Raw genomic sequence first — 15,447 nt, forward strand, 5'->3', positions numbered from 1 at the left:
CTCTGTGGAGGCACCATGTCCAGGTCCAACAGTGTCAGCCCTCCCGGAGCCGCTGCTCCCGGGCTGAGGGGAGGGACCGAGCACAGGTCCGCCTGGGGAGAGTCTGAGTCCGGGGCCAACGGGTGCCCATACTCAGCCAGATCCCCGAGCAAGAAGCTCACCAGGACCAGCAGTCGGTGGAGGGAGGACGATGATCTGGAGCACCGGCAGCCCGGGAGAGGAGCCACCACCACCACCACCACCACAGTCAGCAGGGTCAGCTTCAGGTCCCGGTCGGCTTGGCAGGACCATGGTGAGGACAGAAACAGAGCAGATGGCGGGGTGCGACCCAAGTCTGTGGAGCTAGGTCTGGAGGAGCGGAGGGCCAAGCAGGAGGAGCAGGAGGAGCAGGAGGAGCAGGTCATGCCCGAGGTTCACGTCTCCTTCTCTGCGTGCTGCTCCAACATCATGCACATCTTCAAATCCAAGAAGTTCCAGTCGGAGAAGCTGGAGCGGCTCTACCAGAGGTACTTCTTCCGCCTGAACCAGAGCAGCCTGACCATGCTCATGGCGGTGCTGGTCCTGGTCTTCACCGTCATGCTGGGCTTCCACTGCTCCGGCCCGGTGAGGCCCAGCATCACCTACCTGGTGGTGTTCTCCGGGTCCATCCTCCTCACTCTGGTCCTCATGGTGGTCTGCAACCGCAACGGGTTCCACCAGGACCACATGTGGATGGTGTGCTACGTGGTCATCCTGCTGGTGCTGGTGGTGCAGGTGATCGGGGTTCTGCTGGTGCGGCCCCGCAGCGCCTCTGAGGGGGTCTGGTGGACCGTGTTCTTCATCCATGTCATCTACACGCTGCTGCCCGTCAGGATGCGCGCCGCGGTCATCACTGGAGTTATTCTGTCCGCAGTCCATGTGGCCGTGTCCTGGGTGCTGAACGGCGTGGACAGCTTTCTGTGGAAGCAGGTAGGTGGAGGAGGCTCCTACAGGTCTGAGTAAAGGTGCTCCATGTGGATGAGGTCCTCCTGAGGTCCTCCTGAGGTCCTCCTGAGGTCCTCCTGAGGTCCTCCTGAGGTCCTCCTGAGGTCCTCCTGAGGTCCTCCTGAGGTCCTCCTGAGGTCCTCCTGAGGTCCTGAGCCGTGCGTAATTACGCACGGCTCAGGAGGACCTCATCCATAAGGTTCAGCCTGCCAAATTAAATACAGAAACACTATCAGATATCTGTTTCTTGCTTTCTTTTTGTGTTTCTTTTTTCACTCCTCAAAGCATCATTTTTACCCTCATATCCCCCAAATGTCTGCTTTTCTTAAGTGTTCTACATTACATTACATTATATAACATTACATTACATTACATTACAGTCATTTAGCAGACGCTTTTATCCAAAGCGACTTACAGGAAGTGTATTCAACATAGGTATTCAAGAGAACTACTAGTCACCAGAAGTCATAAGTGCATCTCCTTTCTTAAACAAGCATCTTAAAGCATAAACCAGAGCAAAAGTATAGTGCAGAGGCAAATTACTACGAGAACAATAATTGCAACAGACTAATACGAATACAATAAGTGCTACAAACTACTACGAATAGGATAAGTGCAGTAAACAAATACAAATACAGTAAGTGCAACAACTAATACGAGTGCACATTAACATGAAGGCTCCGGTGTGCATCATAAAGCTCTTCTGCATTCTAAAAAGCATAACTCTGCTCACAGGAGGACCTCATCCTCGCTGGCCATGCGGCTGAGAGGTTACCTGTGTGAGATTATTGGATGTGTGTGTGTGTGTGCAGTGGCATGGACAGGGTCTCTAAGGGAGAAAGTGGAAAGGGGCACCAACAACACCTCATACAGGCACGGCCAACACTCCATACTGTTAATTATTAAGACTATTTAAACCAAAGATGCACAGAAAGTCAGAGTTCTTGTGGAGGCAGTGGCTTCAGAGTAAGGGCCATGCAGGACAAGCAGAAGGGCTTTATGATGCACACTGGAGCCGTCATGTTAATGTAGAACACTTAAGAAAAGCAGTGTGAACAAACACAAAGAACTCATTTAGTTTTATGAAATGTAAATGATATATTATATATTATACTCGTGTTTCAGAGAGCGAGCTGGAAGCCACAGTCTGTCAGCCACGATGGAGCCCAGAAGCTCTGGGAGTCTTTCTCATGATGCTGAATGGGAGCAAACTTTTCCCAGAAGAGGAGGAGGCTGTTAGAGCAGAGTTATGATTTTTAGAATGCAGAAGGGCTTTATGATGCACACCGGAGCCTTCATGTTAATGTAGAACACTTAAGAAAAGCAGACATTTGGGGGATATGAGGGTAAAAATGATGCTTTGAGGAGTGAAAAAAGAAACACAAAAAGAAAGCAAGAAACAGATATCTGATAGTGTTTCTGTATTTAATTTGGCAGGCTGAACCTTAATGAACTAACTGAATAGGCAGACTGTGCTATGGTCAGGAGACAAAGACTTTGCTTTGGGATGTAGCTGCTGGTTGCCATGGAAACTTTATCAGCTGGCTTGTTGCTCCTCAGGCCTGCAGACAACTTATGGCTGTGACTTTCTATTTTAGACTGAAAGCTGGGGGCAATTCAGAAAAAGACAAACAGATGGTTTGTTGTTTGTGCATCACCAGCAGAGTTCAACCTCCGGTTCTGAGAAAAAGGATGTCAGAGCTTCCTGTGTTAAAGCTGCATTCTCTCTGCTGTCCACCAGGGGGCGACTCCTCTGGTTGTATAGAAGTCTATGAGAAAATGACTCTACTTCTCTCTTGATTTATTCCCTCAGTAAACATTGTAAACATGAGTTTATGGTCTCAATCTCTAGTTTCAAGTCTTCTTCAATACAGCATGATGTTCATTTAGTAAATGATGCTCCATTTAGAGTCAAACAGACCATAAAGCAGGGGATGCTTTAGGGCGGGGCTACACACTGATTGACAGCGTTGTCCATGTTTTCTACTTACACCTTTAATTCTTTCACAGTGAGTTAATTGGAACATTTTGGTCCTAAAATGTCTCATCTAGCGTTCGATTGTTTTAGCTCCGCCCCCTCGTGTCTCTTCTGGTTGCAAAAATGCAAGATGGCGACGTCCAAAAAGACTTCAAAATTGTATTCCACAAATAATGGGTGACATCACAGTGACCACGTCCGCCTCTTTTATTCAGTCTTTGTTCACCACCAAAAGTCAGAGTATTGTATGATCTCTTATTATGTGCCTGTCATTTCATTCCTCACACAGTGTCAGCGTCATAATGCATCACGACACGCGTCTCTCAGCAGAGAATGTTTCCGTTTAGCTGCACATTTCATCTCTTCGTTCATTAAAGATGGACAGTAGTTGTTACTCTCTGGTTTCCTGTCAGATCGTGTCTGTTTATCACAGTTCTCCTGTTCTCAGCTCTTTTCATTAGAATGCAGAGGATGTTTATCTGACAAACAGCTTATTGATGCATCAGATATGAACCCCAACGTCTTTATGTTGGCCTCAAAAAACACTGCAGATATGAATCATATTTACGGCTGATTGTTTTATTATGAAGTAACGGGCAAACTGCTTAAATACCTGAGCTGTACGCTGTCTTAAAGAGGCATTAGGAGTTTGCCCCTGAGACTTCAGGTTGTTTGTTTTTCTTGTAATAATCTGACCGTCTTAATGTTCTGCTGAGCCTCGGTGCTCCTCATAAACTCTGAGCGCCTCTGGTAGTGCTTTTACAACATCAGTAATACTTTCAGCACATTTCTGCAGTGCTGCTGGACTCTGTCTGTAATAAAGGTGCTTAGTCGGGTAGGTTTAATTTCCCACCACTATTAAAGGTACACTTGATAGCATAGCTGCTTAAATCCTACAGCTCAGCATTATAAACTCAAACTGTGTTTCTCTCTCTCAGATCGTTGTTTTGGTTTTTCTCTCTTTTTCACTGTTTTCATCCGGCCTCGTTCTGCTCATAAGCGCTTTTATAAAGACGAAATATAATATAGGGGGTCAAACAACGCGACCTTCCCTCAGCTTATTTATCTGCGACGGATCATCAGACAGCCAGGAGCATGCTGGGTAATGGAGTAGCCTCGGGTCCTAGCTGGGTTAGCGTTTATCTGTGTAGTCTGAATGGTGAACATGATTAGAAGACACTGGTGCAGTTCTTGTATTAGTCCAGAGAGGAGACGTGATGTGAACAAACACAAAGAACTCATTTAGTTTTATGAAATGTAAATTATACTCGTGTTTCAGAGAGCGAGCTGGAAGCCACAGTCTGTCAGCCATGATGGAGCCCAGAAGCTGAATGGGAGCAAACCTTTCCCAGAAGAGGAGGAGGCTGTGGAAGCAGCAGAGTTATGATTTTTAGAATGAGATGTTTAATAATCACATGCAGTCTTGGACGTAGCGTTAAGGTCTCATGTACATCTGTAGCAAATGCTTCGATTGTAAGTCTTCTTTTTAAGGCCGTTAAAGAGGCTCGTGCATAAGCTATTTAAAAGAAAGAGAACATTAAGTCGCACACCGTTTAAAAGCTGCAGTCGTCATCGTTTCCTTTAGGTATCCACTGTTTGGTTTTAGAAGCTTAAAAAGCGGGCTGGTAGTTTGGTTTTTCTGTGTGAATGTCACGTGACCCGTCATCTATTTGTGTTCCCTCCGTTGTCATTGATGTGCTGATGTGAGTGTGTGGGAACCGGCTGACATGTTTGTTGTTCTGTCCTCGCCACGCTGTTGTTCTTCAGCAGATCTCCTCTCCTCCTGTTTACATAGAACCCGGCTCGTCTCTCACTCGCAGCGCTGCTGTTTACGTGATATCACCAGATAATGACATTTTTTTGATGCATGTGCTCCCAGAAATATGTAGAGTTTCCCCCAACTCTATAGAAATGCACTCGACCTCGTGACCTCCGCTGATGCTGCATTTCATTTCAGCCTGAACCGTTGTAGCGGAAACACAACCGTGAAACGCTTGAATTCAGCGTTAAGTTTTAAGATGAAGCTTGAGTCTCTTCATATCCTTTTTCATTCTCTTCCTGATGCCTTTAAGCAGTGACTCACTACACTTTTTGGTACCAGACACTTTTTCCCTATTTGTTTTCCACTTCTTTTACACAAAGTCTAAACTGTGGAATTACATCTTCCTGGTTCATCACATGACGCCATGGAGCCCTAAAGACTTTTAACCACAAGCTTACATTTGGGAAGAGACGTCTGTAACTGAGTTAATCAACTTTCCAGTATGAATCATTAGGTCCTTAAAGTGTTAAAATGCACTAAAAGCAAGACAAATAAAATAAAACAGACAAATACAAATAAATGTAGCCGAGCTTTAAACCCAGAGAACTTAACCTGCATTTCAACGACAAGTTTGTTCTTCCAGTTTTGGTTCCTGTCCCCTCAAACATTTGTTCTGACAGTCCAGCAGCTGGTCCAGCATTGATGGGGGCCAGAATTAGGAGTTGAACTCCTGTTAGATTGTCAGACTCGCAGTGGACAGGACTAAAAGAAAAACTATTGATTCAGCGGAACCAGAGATCTCGTCCTTTATATTCTATTTATTCTTGTCAAAACCTTCTGTGCCTACATTACCCACAATGCAACTAGACTGGCAACCACAGCAAAGATGAGTAGTGGACCAAAGAGGTCTGAGAAGATCCCTTCTTTCTGATCTTCAGAGTGTGTGTCCGGTCTTCTGGGGCCAAAAAATGCTTTATACTACTTTTTTCTTTTACATGCGTAGTATTCACCAAGACCTGTAAACAGACAGGTAACTAGAGTTACCCTTTAAATGACAGTTATGTAGCCCACTTCCAATTAGAGTAAACAGATCAAGAGTAACACACATGGCACAGACTGTATGTCAGAAGGCTTTGAGATGTCACCCATCGGTTTGTCGACTGATGTTTTGAGGCCTCGAGTCAGGCAGAACCGGAGGTTGACGCCTGACACGTAGGGACAAAGTGAGGAAACCAAATCGGGGAGCGTTTTCTAGCGTATCCTCTCTGCTCTGTTGTGACTTTGAGGCCTCTCCTCTGCTCGTCTCCTTTCCAACATCCGTCACAGCAGAAAGTCCAAGAAAAAAAAGTGACATCCAGTCTCCTATGTTACTGGTTTAACTTGCGCTATATTTGGTAGAAATGACATTGAGAATGTGTCAAAGGAGCTTTAAAACTCCTGATGCACTTCCTCACTTTGTTTCCTGCTTCCATTCTTCTCCTTTAAATCCACAGAGGAGGAAATGTTAGTGGACCAGCCTCCGTCTCAGGACTCCAGTCGTAACAGGGATTTCCTTCCTGCTAATTGAATTGCTCGTAATGTGTTGAAAATCAAAACAGATGTCTTCTTAAACTCCCTGCTGATCCTTACCTGCCTCTAGACATGCTTTTCGTTTCCATGTGAGGCCCAGTGGACACATCTTACCCCGTTCCTCCCCTACAGGACGAGCTACGTGTTCTCTAGAGCCTTCAGATATAGAAGTGCTCCTCTGGAGAAGTGTCTAAATCAGAATCTAAAAACAGCAGCGTGAAAGTACATAGTTTGTGTTTTAGTTTCTTGGTATTCTGGAGTGTGACGGTTCATATCTGAACCCAACATGGATGCAGAGTACCGCTCAGAAACCGCTGCTGACGCACTCCCCTGTGAGTCCAGAAATACGGTGCTCAGTACTCCGGTAACTTAGCAACAGATTTTATTTTCACAAACACCATCCAACTCCTCTCCGGAGCACCTGTGTGTTTTTACCTCCAGACATCCTCAGTGTGTTTGCACTGGGTCGGACTGAGACTCCTAACGTCTGCAGGATGCTTGAATCCTCTGCACAGTGCTGCTTTCTCTTTCTACATGTGCAATGTTTACTGTTGTTTTTATAAAAATCAAAGATACGGCCAAAAATATCCCTTTAAGTACTTTAAGTACTTGCTCTGATTACTTAGATACAAACAGATGGAACTTTTCGAGCACAAAAGAATAAAGGGAGCAAATATAACTTTTAGAGATCTCTTATTATGTTTTTTTGCAGCTGATACTTATTGCTGATCCATATTTTTAGATACAGACCTCTTTGTTGTTTGATTATAGCAGCTGGTCTACAAGGATCCAGATTATAATTTTTTTACCAATGTCCCAAAAATCATTTAAACTGCTCTGTAGTCAGTAAAAAATCCAAAATTCTAAATGTTATACTTTTACTTTGTTATAGTTATTTTTATTATAGTTATGGGTTTTTTTGTATCCTGGTCTCCTAAGAATGACCTTAACATACAACAAAAGTGAATTGTTTTTCACGGTTTGAGGAAAACATTGCAAATAAGTTTGCGTGCACATTTTGTTGGAGGTCGGAGTGGACGGACGGGTCAAACAAACACAGGACTCTCAATCAGGAGTATGAAACCAAAAGTCAATGTTGACTTGTTTTAAAGTTACGTTTAATGTTACATACTTATTTAAAGCCAAACCATGATGTTTTGCTAAACATAACCAAGTAGTTTTGTTGTTTTTTAAATGTTGTTTTGTTTTGATTTACAACGTTAACTAAGTGTTTTCAAAATGCGACAGTAATCCGGGGAAATGCGTTAACTGGAAACGTTTTTGAGAATGCAGTTTGGTTGTTTGGGATCTTAATTTTTAGGATATCTGAGCGTTTGTTTTAATCAACTTTATTAATAGCCGTTCCTACTCCTCTATATCATGCTTATAGTTCACTGTTTCGTAGCATTTGTTGTAGTCAGTTTAGTTTTACGTTTGTGTGAATGTTTCATCACAAACATCAAGCAGGTTTGATAGAAACGGGACTCTTTGCAGATACTATTGACCCTAATTGAAGTTCTTCTGCTTCAGCCGATCTTTACTTCGTTCATTAGTTGTGCTGTCTCTTTCTCTGTAGAATCAGAAATGAACATGCAGCTTGTCTCTGATGAAGCTGTCTGCTGAGAAAGACTGAGAGCATATGACTATAACTAACTGCAGTTAGAGGTTTTTTTTGTCCGCCAACTTGTTGCATTCATAATAAAGAGATTGTTTTTGTTGCTGTATTTCCGAGCAGATAAAATATAAAACTGATGGATAGTTTCCACGCTGCTTTGTGTCCTCTGTGGTGAGCTGAGCTGCCACTTCATTGCTTCATTCTGCTCGTCTGACATTCATTAACTGTAATTAGTTATGTAGAAATTCAGACTTGTGGTGATGTTATTTGCAAGGGGGAATTAAACATAATTATGGTACACATCTTTAATATGGAAATATTCTTCTGAGAGCTTCTGCTGACCGGCCCAGTCTTGTGATGGTGATGGTTGTTTTTTTGCTTTGGTTTTATATCATGTGAGTAAATCATCTAATTAATCTTCATGTGTTAAAATGCATGAATTGTTATTTTGTAACCGCTCCATTATTCAGTCTGATAACGGCTTCCTGTCAGCTGCTTTCTGTTTGTTGTTTTTGTACCCTGACCAGTAGGATGTGACGGATGTATCTGGAGGCTCCGTTAGCGCTGCTAGCCTTCAGTTTATTGTGAGTGTGACCGTTCAGCACGTAGTCTGACATCCTGACCTTAAGGCAGGAGGTGAAGAGGATCTCTGCTGCAGTTTACTTCCATGAAGACGGGGTCAAGTGTCCCGTGAGGAGAAACGAGGAGGAGGAGGAGGAGGAGGAGGAGGAGGATCATGTCGACCTTAATTTTCACGTGAGAAGTGAGGATGTAGTTCTGGAACAAATTTAGATTAGTTGACGAACAAAAAACGAATCAGTGTTTAAAGAACATTTTACAACTTCAGTCTCGTTGTCGGCGCTTTAGATGATACGTTTACAGGTTCTCATAGAGCTGTATTCGACTATCCCGATCAGATCCTTGAACAGCGTCTGAAAATGAATCTGTTTTTCGTTTGTATGAAAGTCAGATATTGACGCTTGGTCAGTGGCACTCGTCGTCTTGATTTGGCAACCAAAACAATATTGATGCTTGAAGCAACTGAGGTAGTTTAAAGGGTGAACATGTCTATGTAGGGCGGGTTTGAGGTGAGATTGGACTTTCACCCAGGAGACAGTGGTCCTGGTCCAACTTCTTCTATTTCATGTCTGACTTATTTTACATTTTTTTTTTAACTTAACTTACATACTTAACAAACAGCAGCAACGTAACAAATATACTTCTTTTATGTAACAAAGACTTATTTTAACCCAAACCATAATTTCCTAAACCTCAGCAAGTAGTTTTATTGTGAATAAGTAAACATAAAAACTTTATTAAAAGATTTTTTTGGAAAGAGTAGTGCTGCCCTAAAACTTTTTTGATGAGTCTACTAAGGGGTCGCTTTGATCTCAATGAACAAAGATTTCTTTAGTAGATTTATTGTTTTCAATGCTATTTTAATGCTGAATGACTTATTTCCAAAGGGCAATCTCCAGTTCTGATGATGTGTTAAAGCTGCATTCTCTCTAGTGTCCACCAGGGGGCGACTCCTCTGGTTGTATAGAAGTCTATGAGAAAATGACTCTACTTCTCTCTTGATTTATTCCCTCAGTAAACATTGTAAACATGAGTTTATGGTCTCAATCTCTAGTTTCAAGTCTTCTTCAATACAGCATGATGTTCATTTAGTAAATGATGCTCCATTTAGAGTCAAACAGACCATAAAGCAGGGGATGCTTTAAAGCCACTGTGATGGAAAGTTGTGTCGAACGAACTCTCACGAACTCTTGATTATGATTTTGACCTACTCGTATTCGTTCTGAAGTTGGAGTCACTCTTAATGGGTTTTGATGGTCTTACCCATTTTAATGTAGCCTTTCAATCCTGATCAGTGCCAGACATGGAGTGTTGTTTCATGTCGCAGCCTCATTAAGTCTGTGGTCGTTTGCATTGTTAACATTAGTGCATGATGATGCTTAGTCATGACGTCACCCCGGGGTTTGTTATGAGAAAAACTTCAAAGATGAAGGACATCTTTGAACCAGCTAAACCATTCATTAATAAGTAATACATAATTTACCCAGGAAGTAAACAGTTCTCGCCCACACGCAGTCAGACGATTTATTAATAGAGCACATTAAGAAAAAGTAAACATTCAAGAAGACGTGGAGTTTGTGTAAACAGGCAACAAGACTATGAGAAGTGGTGCAAGTGGAGTGTTCTTTGTCGCTAAAGATAATTGAAATACTTACTTTAAGCAGAATATCGTCAATAGTAAACATCTGAAAATAGGACATATGGCAGCATGCACACTTCTGTTCTCTCTTCACACTTCTCACTCTCCCAAATATTAGCTACACATTGATCATAGACCACTCTGAGTGTGAAACACAGTCTCCTCTCTTATATACAATGCTTTTATTCTGAAAGAAAGAACTGAGGATGAAGAACATTGTGAACTGTTTAACCTTTTAAAACAGGTGTTTCTCCTTAATCAGCTTCTGTGCAAAACTATCAATTTTTATTCAAACAATCTGTACGGAAAAACTCCCCAAAACAAAAACCCTATCCATCCCCTTAGTGATTAGGAATTAAGAAGCTAATAGCTCATTCTTCACTCTGAGCTGAGAGGGACGTCTTCTTCATGAGTATTATTTATATTTTCCACCCATTGCTTTTGTGAATCATGCATGTTTATATCATAAAATCAGATCCTCAAGTTTATCTTCCTAGTTTTCCACATCCGGGGAGTCGTACACATCTCTTAATAACGTTCCTCAGAAACTGCTCTAAACTGTAAATGTCAGGAAACGTTTTCATACATCGTGTTGGTTTTCATTTCATTAATCAAATTATTCACCTTCACTAACAGCCGTAGCAGATTTGTTTTTCCACTCCGTAACCGGACATATTGTGGGGAGATCATGTGTTCAGCCTTGTGTGTGTTTGTGCACGTGTATCTGTCCGTCTGTCCACAGCTAATCTCTCATTCTACTGGAACGGTCAGCCGGATGTTTTCTGTTCTCATTTTTGACCGAAGTTTGAATCACGGCAACAACAAAAAAAAAATTAAAACGACTAACGTTGGGCTTTACCCAGGCTTTTTGTACCATAAAGAAGGTACAAGTTAAGAGTTCTTCTCCCCGGATTTTAAATGCATTTTTGTGTGTGTGTGTGGCGACGTGGCTGTTTAGAGATAAGAATTGTCTGCAAATATCACTTTGTTTGTTGACAGTGAAACTCCTCATGGAGTCAAGACAGAAACAAATCTACAGTAGATGTTTGCAGCTCAACAGGTGTCTCACTCTGGGTATAAATCAGGTTTACAACACGTAGCAGGTGGACAGTTTCTGGTGGTGTAATAAATGAAATGTGCTGTTGCATATTATTTATTAACGATGTTGCTGTTGGTTCGGTGCAACTTCTTGCACTCATATTTCATCACTGCAGCACCGGAGCACATTACACCGTTTACAAATAGAACGTTTTTACAGAGAAGGCAGCATTAACTATGGTGGAATAAAACATGATGCACTTCACCCTCTTGCCCTCCGGCTTATATTAATGTGTTAAAATAAATGTCTGATAATGATCTACTAATGGCAAAAGACACTTTTAAAGCTGACCTCAGTATTGACTCGGGTTATTTGCTGTAATGGTCATTCCCCGTGGTCGGCCCTGTGTATTGCCTGGTGTTGACGGCTCTCTGATACGAGGAGGACGAGCCGACGTCCGCTTAATGAATGAGTTAATGAGAACTTTGTCCTCTAAAAAGAAAAACGCATGAACTTGCTGCCATTTGAAACACAATCCTGTAAAACGGCCACGAACGAGCAAACTGATTATTTCCTCTCGATGATGCATTCGAGGGCAGGAAATGTGAAGGTCATATGGACACAAAGCAGCAAGTTTGAATCCTTATTTCTTCTTCTTTTTAGTGCATAAAGATACTTTTTTGCACCAAAATAACAAGTCTTCTGGAAGGAGGTGGGATATGTTCTTTGTTGTAGTTGAACTAATCAAAAAGAGGGACCTTCATCCTCTGAATGAACAATCAGAATCAGCTTTATTGGCTTGCAAGCATACGAGGAATTTGACTCCGGTTTCTTCCGCTCACTAATACAAAGAAACAGACAAATACAACAAAACAAAAAATACAAGGAGATCCAAAAGGAACAAAGGATAAACATTTAACTATTATGTACAACATATAAATATGAATGCAAAAGTATATACATGAACACAAAAACACAAAAAACTACCAAAATGAAATGTAGATGCAGTGTGAAAGCTGCTAGAATAAATCTGTGAAGGTTGTGACAGGATCCTTTATGAACATGAGGAAGGTGAGGTGTTTGTTATTGCACAGAAGAAGTGTTGCTTCTCTGATTGATTTTGCGGTCTCTATTCTCCACACGGTTCTGTTACTGACCACTACATCAGATTCAGCCTTAATGTGTTTCATCATTGTTCTTTATGGTGGTGTGAAGAGAGAAAACCTGAGAGGCTTTGTGTCACGTTGTTGTGCTTTCATAATAGTTAAAAATCATACTTTTATTATCATCTACCGATTCATCCTGTTGCTTGTTGCTGGGCAACCAAATAGCTAAATATTTCTAAGAACTGTTAGAGCGGGAGAAGAACAGTTGTTTCCTGGAGGATTCCACCTTTTTCCTAGAAGAGTCCTTGTGTAACGGGCACTACCGCCTCAGTGTTGGTGGCAGAAAGACTAACCGATCACGGACCCTTTTTTAATCCACTGCTGCCGTGACCTCCTAGAGCGAGACTTCAGTCCAGAGTAAAGTTGTCGACCTGTAACATTTATCTTTAAAAATAGCTTAAATGTGTTTTAATGTAACCCTGCTTGAAATGAGGACATGATGTATTGTGTGTGTTTTGTACCACATCCATTATTATCAGTGAGTACCTCTTTCTGCCGGCCGCATAGAGGGATGTTTCCCTCCCCCGTCTCGCTGGCTTACCTCATAATCAATGAATCAGAGGCAGTCGGTGAGCGGAGACGGCAAATCTCTGCATCGGTCGGTCGTATCTGCAGCTGCAACGGGAATTAGATCTCAGCTTTGCACCTCATGAATATAACTCGTATCCTGACGTGTCTCATGTGTAAAACCAGCAGAGTGCATGATATCCAGGGAAACGGTTCATTCCTGTTGCCTGGCTGGATTTAGTTCACCTTCCACCTGGCCATATGCTGCCCAACAGAACCAGAGAGGAGGTTTTTTTTCTTCTCAACACTCACATTTGCGGTTAGTTTGGTGATTATTTATGGCGTGTCAGAGTCATAAAGTGCAGTTGTAAATACCGTATGTGAACACTGCACCAATCAATGTGTGTGTATAGTGAAAGGTGTTGCTCTGCAGATGAACCTGCATGCTATGTTTGAACCAAACCTTAGTTACAAGAAAATAGATCCCTTAAAGCAGGATGGATTAGCATAAAGTCACCTCATAAAGTTGCCTGTTTTCACATGCAATATTAAGGAAGTAACATTATCTTCATGTTTGGCCCCAATAATCACTCTCCCTTTATCACGTTTTGGTAATAAGTATGGGAAAAACAATCTGGTATCATCAATGCAAAGTTAAATGATACATATCGTCATCATTAAGATACGCCTTTTATTTTGAAATTCCCGTGGCAGGTCCTTCATCCTTCCTGTTTGTCAGAACCATAGACTTTATATAGGAAGTGGATGTAGTCGTCATGACAACACTCATTGGTTTTGAAGACTCCAGTTCAGCATTTTGGCAGACGCCTTCTTGTTTTTTTCAACCAGTGAACAGGAAGTGACCATATATGGACTGAGGAGGAGTGACGTAGAGACGCCGTATACGTCTCTGGTGTGGACCTGTCAATCAGTGTGTAGCCCCGCCCTAAAGCATCCCCTGCTTTATGGTCTGTTTGACTCTAAATGGAGCATCATTTACTAAATGAACATCATGCTGTATTGAAGAAGACTTGAAACTAGAGATTGAGACCATAAACTCATGTTTACAATGTTTACTGAGGGAATAAATCAAGAGAGAAGTAGAGTCATTTTCTCATAGACTTCTATACAACCAGAGGAGTCGCCCCCTGGTGGACAGTAGAGAGAATGCAGCTTTAAGAAGGGAAGCTTTTGACAGCTTTCACTGTACAGGAAGTTGACAATTTCAAGCAGTCATTTGAACCATTGTTAACATGAATATATATTGATTAGTTAAATTAGAAAGTGATATTTAATCCCAAATTGAGCTGACCACCTGCTTTGCTTCATAGGTAAATGCAAACAGCTTCATGAGGCACGATGACTGTTTCTGTCACTTTCAAGAGATTCTTATCGGTTTCATGCAGCATGAAGCTCTCTTTGACCTTCCTGTCGGAGATCAATTAAATAAAAATATACAGTACCAGTGAAAAGTTTGGACACACCTTCTCATTCAACTACTTTGAAGAATCTAAAATCTAAAACATATTCTGGTTTGTTGAGCATTTGTTTGTTTACCACATAATTCCATATGTGTTCCTTCATAGTTTGGATGTCTTCAATATTAATCTACAATGTAGAAAAATAAATCAAGAAAAACCATTGAATGAGAAGCTGTTTCCAAACTTTTGATGGCACTGTACAAGGTCAATTTGTGGCCTCTCTCCACATGAAGGAACTTGGCACTCGTCAGCAGATTCTTATAGCATAAAACATATTTATATCAACATATCAACACCAAACCATTCTGCAGCTATTCCTCTCTTCAGTGTTGGAAACGGAGGCGCTGATGAACCGTGAGCTCAAAGTGTGCACAGGCTGCCTTTGTCAAGGTGGCACGAAGAGTCCATTGAGCCCATTATGTGCCATTATGCTAATTGTGCAAAGTAAATCCATTATCATCCGTAATGAATGCAAATCCATTGTCCTGTCTTCAGGTCGTTGATGGGTAGGAAAGGGGGGGGGGGTTCTGTTACTCATACAAGAGATTCACTCGCACATTTACAGATGACTCACCGATGAAATGATAGTGAGAGAAATGTTCCTTGATGTGATAATGACAGAGCTCATCATGCAGCCTATTTACAGATCTGCACTGTGACATTTTCTATGTACACACACACACACACACACACACACACACACACACACACACACACACACACACACACACACACACACACACACACACACACACACACACACACACACATATATTTTATAATATAAACAAATGTGAAAGACAAACTGTTGAGTTTCTGGACCAGAGCTGAGCATATTTGGTTCTACTGCATCAAACGGAGCTCTTCATAGTTTTATAGAGGCTCCATTGTGAGGGAGACATAAAGCAGCGTGCATGACAACGGGTGGATGTGGGGCAGCGATGCTTTATGCCAACAATTACCCCTCCTGCACGGGGAGAACAACCACGAGTGTCCCATGTGATGAGCAGACATGAAACAGACAGACACACTGCTGCATGGTTATCTAATGGTTATCTAATGGTTATCCGTTATTATTTCATATCAGAAAAATTGGCAAAATGGCATTCCTAAATAACGTATTTTATCCAACTTCTATTACATTCTTTT

The 15,447-nt window shown here is 41.9% G+C and overlaps 1 protein-coding gene across 1 annotated transcript in view; it reads left to right on the top strand.

The window, feature by feature from the left end:
• Positions 1–15: 15 nt before the first annotated feature.
• The window catches only part of adcy5 (adenylate cyclase 5), a 71,420-nt gene continuing 55,988 nt past the window's right edge, over positions 16–15,447 (top strand). The window contains exon 1 of the mRNA XM_054615127.1: positions 16–948. Within this exon, the coding sequence (XP_054471102.1) occupies positions 16–948 (933 nt within the window). The remainder of the gene's footprint in view (positions 949–15,447) is intronic.

This window comes from Anoplopoma fimbria, chromosome 16 (assembly GCF_027596085.1).
Source record: "Anoplopoma fimbria isolate UVic2021 breed Golden Eagle Sablefish chromosome 16, Afim_UVic_2022, whole genome shotgun sequence".
NCBI lineage: Eukaryota > Metazoa > Chordata > Actinopteri > Perciformes > Anoplopomatidae > Anoplopoma > Anoplopoma fimbria.